The sequence below is a fragment of the Palaemon carinicauda genome, chromosome 6 (assembly GCF_036898095.1).
Source record: "Palaemon carinicauda isolate YSFRI2023 chromosome 6, ASM3689809v2, whole genome shotgun sequence".
In the NCBI taxonomy this organism is placed as follows: Eukaryota; Metazoa; Arthropoda; class Malacostraca; order Decapoda; family Palaemonidae; genus Palaemon; species Palaemon carinicauda.
Window position 1 is genome coordinate 148,514,142 of NC_090730.1, and position 21,139 is coordinate 148,535,280.

The following is a 21,139-nucleotide window of genomic DNA, read 5'->3' on the forward strand; positions in this document are numbered from 1 at the left end:
GAGTTCATACTCTCTTCGTACCAAAATTAAATCAAAAATTAAATCAAATTAATTCCAAAAACTTGCTAAGCTAATGATATAGCTTCCTGAATAGCGAAGGCTAAACTCTAGAGCAAATACATCACCAAATCGTGAGCAATAACTCCAGAATCAACAGCGTATCCATGTAGGTCTAGCCGGAGGCACGACAGAGGAAAAATTGAGGTGGTGTTGACAAGAAGTACTAGAGTACCTGACCACAGATGGCGCTGTTGTGTACACCCCCACCTGAATAGCGATCGCTGGCGTATCCCGACCGTAGATTTCTGTCGGGCAACAGAGTTGACAGCTACATGATTATCGGGTAAGATTAATATTGAAAAGTGTAATTTTACCAAACCAAACACTTATATTCACCAATCAATCAGACCATACCTCACCAGCCCCAATACTGTAGGTCTTTAAGCCCCACAATCATTACACATTATGCTTAGATGATACATTTCTGGGATGCCAACGAGGTGTTGGTAAACCCTACTTCTTATATAATAAAACCTTAATTTTACTCGGCCAGTTATTGACTCCTGGTTATAATTTTCACCTGTCTTATCCCAGTTTTCCTGTCATTCTCCATGTAAAGGACGATGGTTGTAATTGTAAAGGAATAAATATATACTAAGTGACATGTAAGAGAATATTCTGTTACTGAAATCCTACTCTCTTAAAATACAGGAGCCTTTATAAATAAAATTTCAAATACAGTAAAGCCATTTTCTAGTGACAGAGAACATTCACAGCTCAAAAACTCTAGACAATCATTTCTTAAATTGGTGGTCACTCCTAGTGCCATCAAATTACACCATAGAGTATTAATGAAAAAAGGGAATGCAGATAATAAAGCTTACATTTTCAGAGAAGTACAAGAGGGCAACACCAAGAGGGATGAAAAGTAATCCTATGAGGAAGAAGGCAGGAAGGACTGTATCTGCTGTTAGAATTGGCTGCCATGCTGGTAGTCGCTGCTGTTTAAATTTCTGTTTGAACTTGGAATCTGAAAAAAAAAAAAAAAAAACAGGCATAAGTAAGTGAGCACAAAAAAACTCTCACCGGTAAAAAAGACCACAAACTTTTCAGGTAATTTGCACTTTTCTTAACTATGTAAATCTGAGTCTTTAATAGGAGTGAGTTTTCAGTGAAACTGGATACGGCTATTCAAATTTTTAACGAGGTGGCAGTGGTTACTGACAGGTGGTGGGGATAGCCCACCACCAGACAGGCCGTAGACCTCCACTTTTATCTTCAGTCTAGGACTTATGGGGTGGCTGAGGTGGGATGTGTAACTTAAAGGAATCAGGTATGCAAAGTTAGGAAATTTATAAATTACTTTAAAAATTTGTGATTTGTTCATACATGGATACAAACTCTTGTCCTTTAATAGGAGACTTATTCTTAAGAGAGCAAAAGTCCCTATAACCTACTGGCTGGTTTACTACCCAAGGAAATGTCATGGCACTTTAAATCCTGTACACAAACAGATGTGATGATTCATGTTCATCTCTTATTAACCTGAGCATGATTATGAGGCAGGTGTTCGGCTAGGTCACAACCAGGGACTGGTAGACAGTCAAGGGAAAAACCGATTTCTGTGTAGAGGATATGAAGTCAGAATATATGGTCATCCCAGAGGGTGGGGGAGATACTTCTAAAAAAAAAACCCATTTGTTTAGAAAATCTGCTCAATCACGTGGCATACAGTACCTGCATCTAATGTTTAATCTAGCAAATATCAGTGACTACATCACCCCAAAAAAGGGGAAGAAACAAAAGGTAGAAGGGCTAGTCCATCTTCCCTCTCATTCTAGACTTTAGTCACGACTGCTATTTCAGATGAGATTTCTCGCCCCATGAGGAAAGCTAGGTTTGCTACATGATCTCTTTAGCAACTACCACCGAGCCCAGGATACAAGAATCTAAGGACCAGTGGGCATACAGTACTCCTATAGGTAATAGGCAGAGAAGATTGTCTGTTCATACTAGACTCCTGTCCTCAAGATCTGTGCTCGGACAGGTTCTTCCTCAGAACCGATTAAAATCCGGGATGATTCTTTCGTCTCCAAGCTTGCCGGTACAGTATACAATATCTTAATTGTCACACAAAGAGAAGAACAGAGTTCTAGGATTTCCGTTCTTTCCTTCTATTGCCGTAGAAATAGCCATAGAGTCCTCCCCAAATGTAAGGCATGTCATCCTGTTACTGATAGCCATCTCTTGAAGGGGAGAGATGAAGAAGGACTTGACGTTGTGAATGGCTGGGTTCTAGGTCCTGAACACGCACTCTTGGACCTAGGTGATGGAAATCTTCTATCTTCCAGAATGACTTGTGACACAGGCAAAGATATGCCAGTTCTGACCTGCTTAGCATGGCTTAGGGGAGTAGAGGACAGTTTCAAGAATCAAAATCTTATTTGCCGCCTATCACAAGTGTTCAAGTGTGATTGCTAGAGTGACCTGTGAACTTGTAAATAGTTCTATGTAACTTAAGCTCCCAAGAAGATCAAGTCTAGACAATAATTGTGAAGTCCAGACTTAGTCCAAGATGAAAACCTAGTTTGAGGGCTGCACAATATTCATTAGTGTGAAGTTTGAGAAGTTTTCATAAGGATGGAAGTAAAAAAAACTGCTGATCCAGATACCATCAATGTGTGGCTGCTTGTAAACGATTGAGGTCAAGCTGATCCTCGACATCGATTACTGTATTTGCCATAATAGCAAATGTAGAATAAGTGTACTGTATATATGAAATATATAATAAAGCTCAACGGAAGAAAGGGAACTAGGATAAGCACAGTTGGAAGAAAGTGAGAGAATGTGTTTACAACCACATTATGAAGACACTCTTATACCAAGCACATTAACCTTCAACCTGAACATATAGTGAGCTCCACCATAGGGAGAATGAAGTCACTGATGTGCAAGCAAGGTTCTGGTACAGTTTTGTCTCTCCCATGGGGAAAGAAATGGTAGGAGTAATGCAATGCCACTTCTATCAATCGGGCTCCAGGACTTTGCAGTGAAGTCGACAAGGGAGAATAACTTGAGGTTCACTTTCTGAGGGTTATCCAGGCATCACTACTCCACCCATAATCTGAAGACACTGATGAGAAGAAGGGCAGCACCCCTCCCCTTCATTCAGCGGCCGCAGAAACTCCTTCCTCTGACACAATGTCTAGGGGAAATCAATTTCTTTAGTTAAGTTAACATCGTTGTCACCATAACAAAGGGAGCAACAGCAAGAAGTAAAGTTGTCCAACAGGAATGAAGTGGATTACTGGAAAATTACACTGACAACTGTCACACAGCTACTGTAATCAGGAAGCAAACTACCATATAAACCAATCATCTTCCGTAAAAAAATCCTCGCACATGCTCTCGCCAAAATCATTATCAAATATGAAAATAAAAATAGAGAAACAGATTTGTTGTAAATAAATTGGAGCTCAGTGACCTGTTAGGTGGGTGGGGCCTCCCAGCCACCCGGCAGTAACCACTCCCACCCAGTTAAAAGTTTTACCAGCCATATCCAGCTTCGCAAAAAAGATACTCCTATCAAAGGAACAACTATCAATTTCATATCATCCAGAACATTTTTGAAGCAATGTCGACTAGTATACCACTATTATCTAAAAAACTGAATACAGGACATGAAATTCCTGTTAATTACTCTTTTCTAACTCTAGGACTCTGGCTTGATTTCACTTTTGTCATCAAACAATATTTCTGTACTATTACGGCACTATTATTTGCCTGCTATGTCACCAACAACTGTCTAATGTAAACGAACATTGCTACCACGATCCGTTGGTGAAAATAGGTAAATGTCCATTTCTATAGGTTTAAACACAGAAAATTATATTGACACTCAAGAGTTATATTAGTTTTTCAATTTCCTTCTAGGTGTATACAGTATAGTTATCTCGTAATCATACTTTTGCGCATTAAGTAAAAGCTGACAATACTGTACTCAGGATATTTAACCAATAATTTTAGGCTGAAATGTAAAGAAAACAAAAAAAAAAAAAAGTAAAAATTTTCACCTCCGCCAAGGAGATTACGTTATCAAGTCGGTTTATTCATTTATTTACACTATTTTAGCGTCTCTCTCAACAGGATTGCGTCAAAACTACTCAATGGATTTTGACGAAATTTTCACCACAGAGAGATCTTAGGTCATGGACAACCCCATTAAATTTTGGAGATGATCCAGATTTGAATTTTTCACAATTTTAAAGAGCAGGATTACATCAAGATTATTCAATGGATTTTGACAAAATTTTCATCAAAGATAGATCTTAGGTCATGACCGACTCCATTAAATTTTGGATAGGATCCAGATTTAGATTTCCATTTTTTGCTATTTTAAAGATGTTAAAACAAATTGTTGGATTTTTACGAAATTTCCACCACAGATAGATCTTAGGCCATGAACGACTCCATTAATCTTTGGCGGAGGTCAGAAATCTCTGATTGCTCGTTTTATTATAAAACCTAATCTTTTCACACAAATCCATCAATTATATATAAAGAAGCCCAGCCTTTTGTGGTTTTTTTTATCTTTACATACTCATGAGCTCATTCAGTACAGTATCATAAAAGTCTGAAGTAAGTTTATTGGAAATATGGTGGTCCTAATAAACAAACACCACCGGGACCCTCAGGTACCAATCAATTAATTGCTTTCTTCACTGGTGTAATTTAGATATGCAGATGCGAGATCTATGGATTTGAGAGGTCAAGGATCAGGGCTCATAACTCATGAGGTTTGTTCATAAGTAAGGATGAACCTATGAAGCATGATACAAGAAGTTTGAATTGGGTACTTTCAGGTTTAGAACAGGAATACAATAACAATGTGTGAAAAAGAAGCTAGTAACAATGGAAATCTACCTCTCCAGATTTTTATCAAGAATGCTCGAATGGAGCAATGGGGTTAAGAAATTTTAATATCTTCTTCAAAACAGACAGAATGTACTTAGGCACTTAAGTTGCCATCCCTACAATTTGCAAGTGGCATAGCTGGAATAAACAAACAAATAGACTAGCATTACCAGTACTGTACAGTACCTTCATTTCAAATGAAACCAAAACCATAATTTCAGAAATTTTTACCAGTTCTCTGCAACATTTGATACATTACTGTACATCAATATAACTTGCCTTAGTAACCCCAATTCTTTCACTACACTATATTAAAACAGCCAAGTACCTGTAACCCTCTTTGGATAAAGCAGGTCCTCCTTACTTCTTGTAATAGAAAACAAGGAAGGAATTGTAAAGGGTTGCTGTGAAACATCCCTGGCTGATTTTGATTGTTATTTGGATATTTCCTACAGTTAGGTGCAAAATGACAGCCCTAATGATGTCCCACCTCTGGCAGGCATGACTTGAATACACAACATGTAAAGCTTGTTGACCTGTCTTGAAGAGTAAACATCAGTAAAATGACCATCTTCAATGGAAGATCCTGCAAAGCCAACTATTGAAGTAGTTTATATCTAGGGATTTTAGGGTTCTTAAAGACTATGGAGAGACCCAAATAAGGATGTTCCAATAAATTTCTAGGGACCACCTTTCTAAATAAATGGGCAAATAATTTTCACATTTATTGAAAACCCTTGTCTAATTTATGAAGCTCAAGCATCTAAAAGGGTAGACCTTTTGAGGGCAGACAGATAGCTTCTTGCCTTATCAAAGAAAAAGGAAAATATCCAATCACAGAAATTTGGAATTGGTTGGTTCAATGTCCTTTTTATAGCAGAAACTACAGAATTCATGTCAAAATGAGAGGTTTTTTGTTGAAGTCTACAGAGTTTGGCAATGGTTGTAGCTTCTTTATGCTCCAACAACACCAACTATATCTCTGGGACCTTAAAAAAACCTTCATTTGTGAAATTGAAGAATCTTGATGCTACACTGGATTAAAAAAAGTAGAGTGGCTTGAGCAGTTGTTTCTTGGTTGGAAAAGTTAATCAACTTGACTAACTATGCCAAAGATCACACTTACTGTGACCAGTGACCTAGAGTTCTTGGGCATTCTAAACTTACCCAATATCTGTTTGATGAAGCTGAACACCAGGCAGGTGTATATGTCCCAGTCAATCAGGAAATTCTGCCACAACAATGGATTTTGTAAAATGTAAATTCTACAAGGATATCCACTATATCAATATCATATACAGTACTGTATATCAATATATATGCGAGAGAAAAAAAAAAGTTTATCAAAGTACTAGATCTAAATTGTACTTAAACGTTTAAATTGTTTTGTTCTTCAATTTCAAAAAACAAAAAAAAAATTCTTCTTGCTCATAAGCTAAATATAAAACAGAGTTTAACCACATATGAGTTTGGAGCAAAACAAAAAATATCAACAAAATGTTAGCCATTAAAGGACATTTTAATAGCACTGACTCAGCTGGGAATTGCATTGTCCAAGACCAGTAGCATGACTATTGTCATACAAACTAAACAAATAACACCCTCCCCTTTAAAAAAGGTGCGAACCAACAAACATGCCTCTAATATTATAGTGTTTTGGTTAGTGTCATATCATTGGAACTCAAAGACTATTTTCCTACAAGCAAAGTCTTAAGTTTAACATAAAAAAAAGACAAAGACATGAAAGGCATTATGCACAGTCCTTTCCTTGAAAAATCATTCCTTATTTTGTACTTTAATAATAGTCAGTTTCCTAATAAATTATATAACTAACAATGGTATCATATAAAGTACAGTTATATACTAATACATAACTACTGTATATAGGAAAGAGACCATAACAATAAAAGCAACACTGTTAAGGAAAAATACCTAATTTACGACGTTTCTCCTCTGCCACTTTTCTCTCATTGCTAATAATGCGATGCTTGAGGTCATGAATTTGGTCTTCGAGGATGACCACTTTTCTTTCTAAAATTCTCACATTTGCTGGAGAATCTATTTCAATAGTTGCCATTATGAACAGAGCTTTTCTTATTGGACATTTAAGTACTTTTCAGTCCATTTCCTTACACCACCACAATGATATAGTAAAATATATCATAAAAACCACAAAACTGAAGAAGAGTAAATTTCCATTAGTTCTATTGGAGCTCTAGTTATCGAGAATTCAAATACATCTTTAATACCAATGACTCAATCCATTCATTCCAAATACCAATTCTTCACAAAATCTAACTATCCAAAAAAAAAAAAGGAATATCCTACAAAATTTTGTAATTATTAAAAAAGTGTTCATCCAGAAAAAAAAATACACAGACAACAATAATAAGTAACACTATAGCTTCTCAAATTTTTTTATTTCTTTCAAGATTAATAAGCTTCTGTATTCTAAACGAAGCACAATAAGAAGTCAGTCTGCTCAAAAGACCAACTCACACAGTGGCTGTCCATTGCAAACAGACAACTGATTACTAATTCCCCTAAGAAGTCCATCCATGAACCAGGCTCTCCCCTCGTGCAGCCACGCCCAACAACCATTCCCTAATGACTCCTGATAGGCAAATGGGAGGGGCCATGGAGGCTCACAAATATCAAACTGGCACCCTTTTTTTTCCCCTTGCAGTTATCTTTGCTCCTTTTCTTGTGCATACAAATTTTTACTAAACTATTTAGTGTACTGTACTAGTAATATACAGTAATAAAGTTCAACATAAAAATATAATCCTCAGAAGTAATTAAAAATATATGAATTCAACTTTATAAATGGTTTTAAAATACATATCTTACCCATGTCCTTTACTAAGCAAGCCACTAAAATGGCAAGTGCAAAACTAAAAGGGCAGAAAAGATCAAAAGGAGCTTGGACCTTAATGTCTCATTCTTATCAGCTCATTCTTCTTGCTCTGCCCTTTCCTCATTCTTTGATGGATCAATATCACCACCCACTTAGGAAGAGAAAGTGAAGGTCAAAATGATAAAACAAATAGGCATAGGAGAAACAAGCCACCGTCAGACAAAATAATCTACGAATACCATGGAATGATGTTACAGCATTACATAGTAAGAAAAAACAATTGCTATGAAGGCAATAAAAAAGAAGATTTTTTATCATGAAGTAAAAGAAAAATTAACAAATCCCAAGTAAACATCCTTCCAGAAAAAAGAGAAAAGAGAAACTTCCAACCCAATCATGAAAATTCCCTGACAAATGTTGTCAGTTAAGAGGTTAATTTTACTTCAATTTCAAGTCAGGACCACACCCATCATCATATCTTAAAACACAGCAAAGCTATTAGAAAAAAAAAAAAAGAATTATCTAAAAACTGTATAATAAAATCTCTTAAGTTCTTCATTCTACTACTAAATATATATAAAAAAACGAGATTCACAATACATGGGTCATTTACGCTCTCTCTGCACTTTACACTCTACCAATGGCCCATTACCATTAATTATGCATGCAGAACGTGTAACACAAGAGAGGTTATGCTGATTCTTCGTAGAGAGGCTATGCCTTGGGAGAGAAACTTTAGAAATATCCAACATTTAATCATAAAAAAGCCTTACTTGTTAAGAGTACAGTACACTATGTTATTACATAAACACAGTGAATGTAAATTGATTTTATAATTTTAGTACCATACCTAAATATTATAATTTTATTACCAATATGTTTAGCAACAAAAAGGTACAGTAATGTAAAACTAACATGGTTTATAAAGACACCAAAAGTTCACCCCAGCAAAACAAAAACAGGTTATAGGTGCTCTATTAGTATTCTAGGTCTGTACATTTTTGTATTCTGAAACATACTTCTTTTCTACTTTATGAAAAGAGAGAAGATTTTCATTCTTATACTGTATTGCAGTATGGATAATGAATTTTTTCCTGATGGGAACCTCAGGGTACCTTGAAGAATTACAATAACACACCAGTACAGTATTTCAATTTTAAAATACCACTTAATATATAAAAGGCATTGTTAATTATATGACTTATGAAATTTTTATGATACCTTACCGTATACAGTAGTGGTGCATTTTAAAACTCTAATGACATTTATTTGACCATGAAATATACTGTATAAGAGTTCTTGAAAAATTAAAATTTGACACAACATATTAAGCCTTTTTGTATGACTTATATTTCCATCCATACAAACATACATACAGTACTGTATATACATATACTGGTACAGTATTGCTATACAACCCAGCACAGTGCAGTACTGTATACAGTACACTTATACTCAATATGACAAATTCGTAGATAATTTGTATTTTTCCTAACTACACAAACCTTAGCTATTTAATAGGGGTATTACACCCCAGCTTGAAGGACCTGTGGCCGCGGGGGCATAAAAACAAGAATAGTGCCAACGTTATCCCTGCGTGTCGTAAGAGGCGACTAAAAGGGACGGGACGAGGGGGCTAGGAACCTCCTCTCCTGTATCTACATCCTGTGTGATATCGACAAAGAGATGGAGCTGGGGGGAGAGTGACTGCTCCCCGCACTCTAGTTTTGGGGTGTTTGAATGTGCGTGGATGTAGTACGATGAGAGAGTAAAAGATGTGAAATTGGAAGTATGTTTAGGAATAGAAGGATGGATGTATTAGCCTTGTGTGAGACGAAGATAGTGTAAAAGGAAAGGGTGAAGTGATGTTTGGTGAAAGGTCTGGTAGAGTGTCTGGGATTGAAAGGGGAAGAGCGAGAGAGGGTGTGGCTTTATTGCTGAGTGAATGGATGACAGGTAAAGTAGTGGAATGGAAGGAGATATCATCTAGGTTAATGTGGGTAAGGGTTAGGTTGGTTAGGGAATGTTGGGCATTTGTCAGTGCGTATGGGCTAGGTAGTGAGAAAAGTGAAGAAGAGCGGAATGAGTTCTGGAATGAATTAACTAGGTGTGTAGAAGGACTGGGTAGAAGGAATTATGTAGTTGTCATGGGTGACTTAAATGCTAGAGTGGGCGCTGGAGAGGTAGAAGGTGTCATTGGGAAGTATGGCGTACCAGGTGAAAATGAGAGTGGTGAGAGACTGGTAAATATGTGTGTTGAGCAAGAGATGGTGATAAGTAATAGCTTTTTCAAAAAGAAAGATAAAAATAAGTATACATGGGTAAGAGTAGCAAATGGAAGAGTAGTAGAAAGGGCATTAATGGATTATGTGTTAATAACTAAAAGAATGTTTGGAAGATTGAAAGACGTGCACGTGTTTAGGGGTATGGCTAACGGTATGTCTGATCATTTTTTGGTGGAAGGAAAATTAGTTGTAGCAAAAGAATGGGGGAATAGAGTAGGTGGATGTAAAAGGGAGGTAGTGAGGGTTGAAGAGCTAATAAAACCGGGGGTAAAAAGTAAATATCAGGAAAGGTTGAAAATGATATCTGAAGAAGTGAAAGTAAGAGAAACTGGCAATTTAGAGGAGGAGTGGAAGTTAGTAAAAGAAAATTTTGTTGGGATTGCAAGTGATGTGTGTGGAAAGAAGGTTGTTGGAGGCAGCATGAGGAAGGGCAGTGAATGGTGGAATGAAGGAGTGAAGGTAAAAGTGGAAGAGAAAAAGAGGGCTTTTGAAGAATGGCAGCAGAGTAATAGTATAGAGAAGTATGAAAAATATAAAGAGAAAAATGTGGAAGTAAAGCGCAAGGTACGTGAGGCAAAGAGGGCAGCTGACCTGAGGTGGGGTCAGGGATTGGGTCATTCATATGAAGAGAATAAGAAGTTTTGGAAAGAAGTGAAGAGAGTAAGGAAGGCTGGCTCAAGAATGGAAGAGACAGTGAAAGATGGAAATGGAAGGTTGTTAAAAGGAGAGGAGGCAAGGAAAAGATGGGCGGAATATTTTGAAAGTTTACTGAATGTTGAGGATAATAGAGAGGCAGATATAATTGCTGTTGCAGGTGTTGAGGTGCCAGTGATGGGAGATGAGAATGAGAGAGAGATTGCAATAGATGAAGTGAGGAGAGCACTAGATGAAACGAGAGTAGGAAAAGCATCTGGTATGGATGGTGTGAGAGCCGAGATGTTGAAGGAGGGGGGTGTGACTGTACTTGAATGGTTGGTGAGATTGTTTAATATGTGTTTTGTGTTGTCAATGGTACCAGTAGATTGGGTTTGTGCATGTATTGTACCACTATATAAGGGTAAGGGAGATGTGCATGAGTGTTGTAATTCAAGAGGTATTAGTTTGTTAAGCGTAGTTGGAAAAGTGTATGGTAGAGTATTGATTAATAGGATCAAGGATAAAACAGAGAATGCAATCTTAGAAATACAGGGTGGTTTTAGAAGAGGTAGGGGTTGTATAAATCAGATTTTTACAGTTAGGCAGATATGCGAGAAATGTTATTTTCATTAGTAAAATAAATTTTTGAATATACTTACCCGATGATCATGTAGCTGTCAACTCTGTTGCCCGACAGAAATCTACGGTCGGGATACGCCAGCGATCGCTATACAGGTGGGGGTGTACACAACAGCGCCATCTGTGAGTAGGTACTCAAGTACTTCTTGTCAACAAGAACTCAATTTTCTCCTCGGTCCACTGGTTCTCTATGGGGAGGAAGGGCGGGTCCTTAAATTCATGATCATCGGGTAAGTATATTCAAAAATTTATTTTACTAATGAAAATAACATTTTTCAATATTAATCTTACCCGATGATCATGTAGCTGATTCACACCCAGGGTGGTGGGTGGAGACCAGCATACATGTTAACAAAGAAGCTAAGTATCCCGTATCTTATTTTAGCCGTTATTCAAAATAACAAACATAAAATAAATAAGTACCTGGTAAGGAAGTCGACATGAACCATTACTCTGCCTTTTTAAGTACGTCTTCCTTACTGAGCCTAGCGATCCTCTTAGGATGCTGAGCGACTCCTAGGTGCTGAAGTATTAAGGGCTGCAACCCATACTAAAAGACCTCATCACAACCTCTAATCTAGGCGCTTCTCAAGAAAGAATTTGACCACCCGCCAAATCAACCAGGATGCGGAAGGCTTCTTAGCCTTCCGGACAACCCAGAAATATTTCAAGAGAAAGATTAAAAAGGTTCTGGAATTAGGGAATTGTAGTGGTGGAGCCCCCACCACTACTGCACTCGTTGCTACGAATGGTCCCAGAGTGTAGCAGTTCTCGTAAAGAGACTGGACATTCTTAAGATAAAAGACGCGAACACTGAATAGCTTTTCCAAAAGGTTGCGTCGAAAATATTTTGCAGAGATCTATTTTATTAAAAGGTCACGGAAGTTGTGATAGCTCTAACTTCGTGTGTCCTTACCTTCAGCCAAGCTTGGTCTTCCTCATTCAGAAGGGAATGAGCTTCTCGTATTAACAGTCTGAAAATAATAGGATAAAGAATTCTCTGACATAGGCAAAGATGAATTCTTAACTGAACACCATAAAGCTTCAGACGGGCCTCATAAAGGTTTTTAAAATAGAACTTAAGAGCTCTACAGGACATAATACTCTTTCTAGTTCATTTCCAACCATATCGATAAGTTTGAAATAACGAACGATATTGGTCAAGGCCGAGAAGGCAGCTCGTGTTTAGCTAGAAAACCAAGATGTAGAACATGTAGCCGTTTCGGATGAAAATCCGATGTTCTTGCTGAAGGCATGAATCTCACCGACTCTTTTAGCTGGTAAGGCATATCAGGAAAAGAGTCTTAAAGGTGAGATCTTTCAGGGAGGCTGATTGAAGTGGTTCGAACCTGTCTAACATAAGGAATCTTAGAACCACGTCTAAATTCCAACCAGGTGTAACCAAACGACGCTCCTTCGTGGTCTCAAAAGACTTAAGGAGGTCCTGTAGATCATTATTGTTAAAAAGATCTAAGCCTCTGTGACGGAAGACTGATGCCAACATGCTTCTGTAACCCTTGAAAGTGGGAGCTGAAAGAGATCGCTCTTTTCTCAGATATAAGAGGAAGTCAGCTATTTGAGTTACAGAGGTACTGGTCGAGGATACGGATACTGACTTGCACCAGTTTAGGAAGATTCCCCACTTCGATTGGTAGACTCTAAGGGTGGATGTTCTCCTTGCTCTAACAATCGCTCTGGTTGCCTCCTTGGAAAAATCTCTAGTTCTCGAGAGTCTTTCGATACTCTGAAGGCAGTGAGACGAAGAGCGTGGAGGCCTTGGAGTACCTTCTTACGCGTGGCAGACGTAGCAGGTCCACCCTTAGGGGAAGAGTTCTGGGAACGTCTACTAGCCATCGAAGTACCTCGGTAAGTTATTCTCTCGCGGGCCAGAGGGAAGCAACTAGTGTCAACTTTGTCCCAACGTGAGAGGCGAACTTCTGCAGTACCTTGTTGACAAACTAGAACGGAGGGAATGCATATAGATCTAGATGAGACTAATCTAGTAGAAAGGCATCTAAAAGAACCACTGCTGGGTCTGTTGAGAGCCTCTTGGACATCGAGGTTGCGAAGAGATCTATGGTTGGATGGCCCCAGGTGACCCAAAGTCTCTTGCATACATCTCTGTGGAGGGTCCAATATGTTGGAATTATTGTCCCTTCCTACTGAGACAAACTGCTAAGACATTCAAGTTGCCTTGGAAGAAATTTGTTACTAGTGAAAAGTCTAGACCTGTTGAAAAGGAGAGGAGGTCACTAGCGAACTCGCACCATGTCAGAGAGTAGGTCCCTCCTTGCTAGGAGATGAACATCAAAGCAGGGAGTTGTCCGTGTTGACCTCCATTACTTTGTCTTGAAGGAGAGACCTGAAGCTTTTCCAGGTCAGACTTACTGCCAGAAGCTTCTTGCAGTTAAAATGCATTGTCCTTTGACGCGAGTTCCATAATCCCGTGCATTCCCTACCGCCTAAGGTCGCACCCCAGCCTACGTCCGATGCGTCTGAGAAGAGAACGTGGTTGGGAGTCTGAACAGTCAGGGGAAGACCCTATAAAAGGTTGATAAAAGTCCTTTCCTCAGGTTAGACCAGACTTATCTTCCGGAAACCGGGATCGAGACCGCTTCTAGCGTCTTGTCCTTTTCCAGTGAAGAGCTAGATGAAACCGAAGAGGACGGAGGTGTAGTCTTCCAAGTGACACCAAATGCACCACGGATGACAGTGTCCTAACCAGACTCATCCACAGCCTGACAGGGCCGTATTCCTTCTTCAGCATCTTCTGGATGGATAGCAGGGCTGGGGATTGATCTTCTTGTTCAGCCATGTCCTCATCAGAGGGTTCCTCATCCGAAACTGATGAGGAAACGGCAACGGAGTGGGCAACGTCTGACTCGCTGAATCCGGTCGCACTGGTGGATGCGTGACGGAGCCGGACACAAGATCATGGTACTGCTGCACAGTCTGTGAACTGTCCACCATGGGGAAGTACAGCGACAACCCGAAACTGTCTAGACTGTCTGGGTAGTACAGACAACCCCTTATCGGGTTGCTGAGGTTGCCGCACTGCGTCACAACAAGTCACCTCTGCTGGTTGTTGAACGTCTTCCCAGTGACACACTGAACGTCCACAACCACCTCCGAGAGTAGCATAACATCAACGTGCGACTGGCAACCCACACTGGGTCGCACTGGTGGAGGAACCATCTCAACTGGCGGACGTGAGTAGGATACCTCAGCGTCAACAGGGCGTACAACCAACCGGTAGGAAGGTCGTTGGCAAGAAGGGTCTTCTCCGTAAAAAATCCTCTATCAAGGACTAGGCTTGGACTGCATGTCTTGCAACAAAGCCCAAGGTCTATGGGAGCAGGTGTGGCAACAGACGGGGTTAGCGACTGAAGCGGAACCATTTACCCTCCCTGGAAGCATGTTATGCTTAAATAAAAGTCCATAGGAGGCTAAGCAGCTTAAGGCTCCTCTCCAAATGACAGAGTCCTCAAGGGAATATCAGAAGGAGGGAGAACAGCACTTTCTCATCTACAGGAACCATATCCGAGAAAAGCTAGGTTCTCTCAGTGAGGGTTTCACTGGTGCAAAAGCAGCAGACCAGAAGGCAACGTTATGAAACTGCTTGACAGTCTGTGAACTGTCAAAAACTGAACTGTCAACCACAACAGGAGCGTGAGGACATACAGCACTGGTGTATAAGTAGCAGACCAGAAGGCAACGTCATGTAACTGTATGACAGTCTGTGAGTTGGCAACAACCAAAGTTGTGTGGGGAAGCCTCAATTCCTGACTGACTAGTTTGCTGCTGGCGAGTGGCGGTAACCACAGTGTGTTGCGGAGGCTGACACACCGTGTCAAAACACGGCAGCTTGTGGTAGCTCACGCACGGCAACGGAGTGCTCTGTGTGTGGGAGTCATCATACATCTGGCAGGGTTGACTGTGCATGGGTGGAGGAGCTCTCACAACAAGAGTGTGAGAGCAGGAAGCCATGCCGGGCGCACAACCGTGGGAGGTGTAGGCCCACGGGTGCATCGTCAACCTTCTCCGCAGTCGAAGTGTGGGAGCTGGCAACAACAAAAGCAGAGTGCTGGTGCGTGGGAGGGGCTGCGGTGGGTTGAGGAGCATGTGGTATGGTATGCGGAGCATGCTGTAAGGTATGCGGCTCATGCTGCATGGTATGCGGAGCATGCTGTAAGGTATGCAGAGCATGCTGCATGGGCTGCGGAGAATGCCGCATAGTGCTGGAACCCGGCAGCTCTACAGAACCTTCCCACTGCTGATGCGGTGGCTCACGCATGTTAGCAGATGGTGCAGCAAGAACATGCGTCTGGCAGGGTGGACTGCGCATCGGTGGTGAAGCTCTCACAGGTGGAGGGTGGGAGCAGGCAGCCGCAGTATCTGCTGAGCGCACAACCTCGGCGGGTTGTAGGTTAACAGGTGCATTGTCAACCTTCCAGCACGATACTCCTGCATGAAGGAGCAAGGTGAGACTGTATAGTCTGCAGCATGGACCACTAGGGTCTATGAAAGACAACAACAAACGGAGCTACTGTCCGTTGTGACTGAGGGTCTAAAACAGCTGGTGCGGCAACAGACGGAGTTACTGCCTGTTGCGGTACCACCTTGCCTCTCTTGGGAGGTGTGCAGTTGTCGTACTGCAGCAAGTCCGAACTGACCCAGTGGCTACACCTAGGCCGTTGGACTTGCGAGGAAGGGACCGACTTGCACTTAAAAGCTGCAAGGTTTGGTCCATGGTTTCTGCGAGAAACCTCTTCCGCAGACGAGGAATAAATGGGCTCTCTCGTCTTTGTGTGGGTGGGGTGATCACGTCGGCAACGTGTGTAGATACACCCGAAACCACGGAGGGAAACGTCTGTTCGTCGATCAAGGCCTGTGGAACCCATAAGTCCTTCGACATTACTTCTCCCCTGGGCTTGGGAGCTTGTAAGAGGTATCGGACTAGGTGAACAACTGACACGAACAGACGAACCCTCGAACGCAACACTGTAACACTTTGCGCATATCACTTTATCACTTTTGAATTTCTGTTTGCACTTATTTCACTGAACTCGAAACTTTAAGTGGTTTGTACCTGAAACACGCAATCCTATCCTTCATTAAAAGGTAGTAATTGCGAAAACAGTATTACAATGTAACAGAAAAACATAATGAAAGATAAAGAATTCAGTGGCTGGAAAAGAGACTAAACACTAGATCAAATAAACTACGTTTAAAATCTCTCACCGCATAAAGCCTGGGAACAAGAATAAAACTCTAGAAACGTTTTACCTTCTTCCCCTATAGCGACTAGGGAGAAGAGCAAAAAACAACGAGAACAACGTTACCCGCTTGAACGAAACGTTTATCCTCCTCTCTCTCCCTCCGTCTCTATCTCTCTCTCTCTCTCTCTCTCTTGACTTAGAACCTGAGAGATGAGCCCAATTATATATATCGTTAAAACATATTATTTGTTAAAGGAAAAAAACTGAAAGGTTTCCCAAATAAAAAGTTCCTTTATTAGAATTAAAACCATTTAAGCTAAGAAAGAATGAACGAAACGCTAGAATCGGTTTACTCTTACTGCAACGTGAAACCGTGAAATACTCTCTCTCTATCGTAACGATAGAGCGCAAGTTGAACGTTCTGAATGTCAACAACTGCGGAGACTAAACAAAACGTTAGTTCAACTTTGAAAACAGTACGAGACTATCAAAGAAATTCTTTCAAAAACATTAAAATTAAAATAGCATAAATTCTTAACAGGAAAAACGATATGACGGGCTCAATGTTAATTAACTTCGGTTCCAAGTAAGGACCGCCTACTATTAGGAAAGGTCGCATATAAACAAACATAAAAATTAATTTTTATAAGTTTATAATAAATGGAAAGTTAATCGAAGAGGCCTATAAATGACGGAGAGATATAAAATAAATCTATAACTTTGTTAAGCAAAATTACCAAAAACCTAAACACACTTCCGTCTAAGGGAAGGGTGGGTCATAAAAAGTGAAAGAGAGTCTATACTCTCTTCGACATCAACACTTCCGTCTAAGGGAAGGGTCGGCCATTTAAAAGTGAAAGAGAGTCCATACTCTCTTCGTCACCATAATAAAATCTATCCAAAACGAGTTCAAGTTTTGAAATGAAGATAAAACCCCTGCATAGCGAAAGCTCAAAACTGGAATAGTGTACTTCACCAAAAAGTTGTGAAAACAAATCCAGTTAGGGAAGGCGTATTAGTAGGTCTTGCCGGAGGCACGACAGAGGAAAAATTGACTTCTTGTTGACAAGAAGTACTTGAGTACCTACTCACAGATGGCGCTGTTGTGTACACCCCCACCTGTATAGCGATCGCTGGCGTATCCCGACCGTAGATTTCTGTCGGGCAACAGAGTTGACAGCTACATGATCATCGGGTAAGATTAATATTGAAAAATATTTAGCAAAAGGTAAGGAGGTGTATGTTGCGTTTATGGATCTGGAGAAAGCATATGATAGAGTTGATAGGGAAGCAATGTAGAATGTGATGAGGTTATATGGAGTTGGTGGAAGGTTGTTGCAAGCAGTGAAAAGTTTCTACAAAGGTAGTAAAGCATGTGTTAGGATAGGAAATGAAGCGAGTGATTGGTTTCCGGTGAGAGTGGGGCTGAGACAGGGATGTGTGATGTTGCCGTGGTTGTTTAACTTGTATGTTGATGGAGTGGTGAGAGAGGTGAATGCTCGAGTGCTTGGACGAGGATTAAAACTGGTAGACGAGAATGACCATGAATGGGAGGTAAATCAGTTGTTGTTTGCGGATGATACTGTACTGGTTGCAGACACAGAGGAGAAGCTTGGACGATTAGTGACAGAATTTGGAAGTGTGTGAGAGAAGGAAGTTGAGAGTTAATGTGGGTAAGAGTAAGGTTATGAGATGTACGAGAAGGGAAGGTGGTGCAAGGTTGAATGTCATGTTGAATGGAGAGTTACTTGAGGAGGTGGATCAGTTTAAGTACTTGAGGTCTGTTGTTACAGCAAATGGTGGAGTGGAAGCAGATGTACGTCAGAGAGTGAATGAAGGTTGCAAAGTGTTGGGGGCAGTTAAGGGAGTAGTAAAAAATAAGAGGGTTGGGCATGAATGTAAAGAGAGTTCTATATGAGAAAGTGATTGTACCAACTGTGATGTATGGATCGGAGTTGTGGGGAATGAAAGTGATGGAGAGACAGAAATTGAATGTGTTTGAGATGAAGTGTCTAAGGAGTATGGCTGGTGTATCTCGAGTAGATAGGGTTAGGAACGAAGTGGTGAGAGTGAGAACGGGTGTAAGAAATGAGTTAGCAGCTAGAGTGGATATGAATGTGTTGAGGTGGTTTGGCCATGTTGAGAGAATGGAAAATGGATGTCTGCTAAAGAAGGTGATGAATGCAAGAGTTGATGGGAGAAGTACTAGAGGAAGGCCAAGGTTTGGGTGGATGGATGGAGTGAAGGAAGCTCTGGGTGATAGGAGGATAGATGTGAGCGAGGCAAGAGAGCGTGCTAGAAATAGGAATGAATGGCGAGCGATTCTGACGCAGTTCCGGTAGGCCCTGCTGCTGCCTCCGATGCCTTAGATGACCGCGGAGGTAGCAGCAGTAGGGGATTCAGCATTATGAAGCTTCATCAGTGGTGGATAATGTGGGAGGGTGGGCTGTGACACCCTAGCAGTACCAGCTGAACTCGGTTGAGTCCCTTGTTAGGCTGGGAGGAACGTAGAGAGTAGAGGTCCCCTTTTTGTTTTTGTTTCTTTGATGATGTCGGCTACCCCCCAAAATTGGGGGAAGTGCCATGGTATATGTAAGTATGTATGTATTACTTTCGGCGTAGCTGAAATGACGAGCCATTAAAATTTAACGAGAGTTTACTACCCACACCGCTAGTTAGCAGGGGTAGGGAAGGGTAGCTTACTACACTCCCCCCTCACACACACCTGTGCTTGAACTCACTTTGCTTGGAGGTAGGACTTCAAGGGGGATAGGGCTGGCGGGAAAGTTTGATTAAATAGCTAAGGTTTGTATAGTTAGGAAAAATACAAATTATCTACGAATTTTTCATTTGTTCCGTAACTGACATACAAACCAAGCTATTTAATAGGGGTGACTCACCCATTACGAAGGGTGGACGTACCAGCCAGTACTGGCTTTTTGGCTTTGCCCGGGGGCTCGTTATTTGAGTGTGTCAGCACCCAAGAAATAAGGAGTCCCTGCACCTCGCTAGAACTTTGCTACGCAAGGACTGCGGCCTACGCAAGCTGTGTGTGAAGGCATAACGAAGTGTGTCTCGTCCTAGGAAGTTGATCTGAAGTTCTTTAGATGGAAACTTGTAGACTAGGACTCTCCCAATACCACCTTGCCAGGGTATGGGGACGTGACAGTATTAACTTAATACAAGGAACACAAGGAAACATGGTTTACCTGCAGTGGTTTGAGGTCAGCTATGCAGAGAACCCAGGTACTGCTTTCCCCAAGAGAGGGGATGATGAAGAAAAGAATAAGGGCCAGTCAAACCTTTTCATTCATGCAGACTAAAACCGGGTAACAATGCCCTCAACCTTCTGCTACTTGTCCAATAACGAGCTTGAGGTTTTAAACCAGCTATTGTGCAGCCACCACAGGGCCGATAGAGAACGTATCGAGCCTCTTGCAGGTAGTGGGCTGTGAAGGTTGTCTGACGCTTCCACACCCCAGCTTGAAGGACCTGCGTCACTGAAAAATTCTTTTTGAAGGCCAGGGACGTAGCTATGCCCCTGACATCATGTGCTCTAGGGCGACATGACGGAGGAGGATCTGGATTCAGGGACAGATGAATCACCCTACGAATCCATGCCAAGATGGTGTTCTTGGTGACCCTCCTCTTAGTCCTCCCTGTGCTAACAAATAAGGCTGGCACATGAGGACGAACTGCAGCTGTTCTTTTAAGATATAGCCTCAAACTCCTTACTGGGCATAGTAGATGGTCTGAGTCATCTGTTACAGAACGGAGACTAGAAATCCGGAAGGAGTCGAATCGAGGATCCGCTACTCCAGGATTCTGAGTCTTAGCAATGAACTCAGGGACGAATCTGAGCGTTACCTCCCCCGATCCCCTTGAATGGGCGATGTCATACGAGAGACCATGAAGTTCGCTAACACGCTTGGCCGAAGCCGAAGCTAGTAGGAACACAGTCTTCCGGGTTAGGTGGCGATCTGAAGCCTGGCGTAATGGTTCATAAGGAGGTCTCTTAAGAGACCTGAGAACTTGAACCACGTTCCATGGAGGAGGTCTCACTTCCGACTGAGGGCAGGTAAGTTCATAACTTCGAATGAGTAGGGAAAGTTCCAGCAAAGAAGAAATGTCCATTCCTTTCAGCCTGAAGGCTAGACTTAAGGCAGGGCGATAGCCTTTCACTGCCGAGACTGAAAGGCGAATTTCTTTCCGCAAATACAAGAGGAACTCCGCTATTGTTGGAATAGTGGCATCGAGTGGAGAGATACCCCTTCCACGACACTAACCACAGATGAATTTCCACTTTGCCTGGTAGACAGCTGCGGATGACTTTCACAGATGTCCAGACATCCTGACCGCAACTTGTTGCGAAAATCCTCTCTCAGCGAGGAGATGCTGGATAGTCACTAGGCCTGAAGTCGTAGCGAAGCTACGGCTTTGTGGAAGATGTTGGCATGTGGTTGTCTGAGTAAATTGTGCCATGGAGGGAGCTCTCTCGGTAGCTCCGTTAGGAGTTGCAGAAGCTCCGGAAACCATTCCGTGTGATGCCATAGTGGAGCTATGAGGGTCATCGAAGGATTGACCGATGT

General features: G+C 41.3%; 1 protein-coding gene across 1 annotated transcript in view; it reads right to left on the bottom strand.

Moving 5' to 3' along the window:
- Cdc50 (cell cycle control protein 50A) overlaps positions 1-21,139 on the bottom strand; it is an 80,283-nt gene that overhangs the window by 36,655 nt on the left and 22,489 nt on the right. Inside the window, exon 2 of the mRNA XM_068375513.1 lies at positions 885-1,030. Coding sequence (XP_068231614.1) covers positions 885-1,030 — 146 coding nt within the window. The remainder of the gene's footprint in view (positions 1-884; positions 1,031-21,139) is intronic.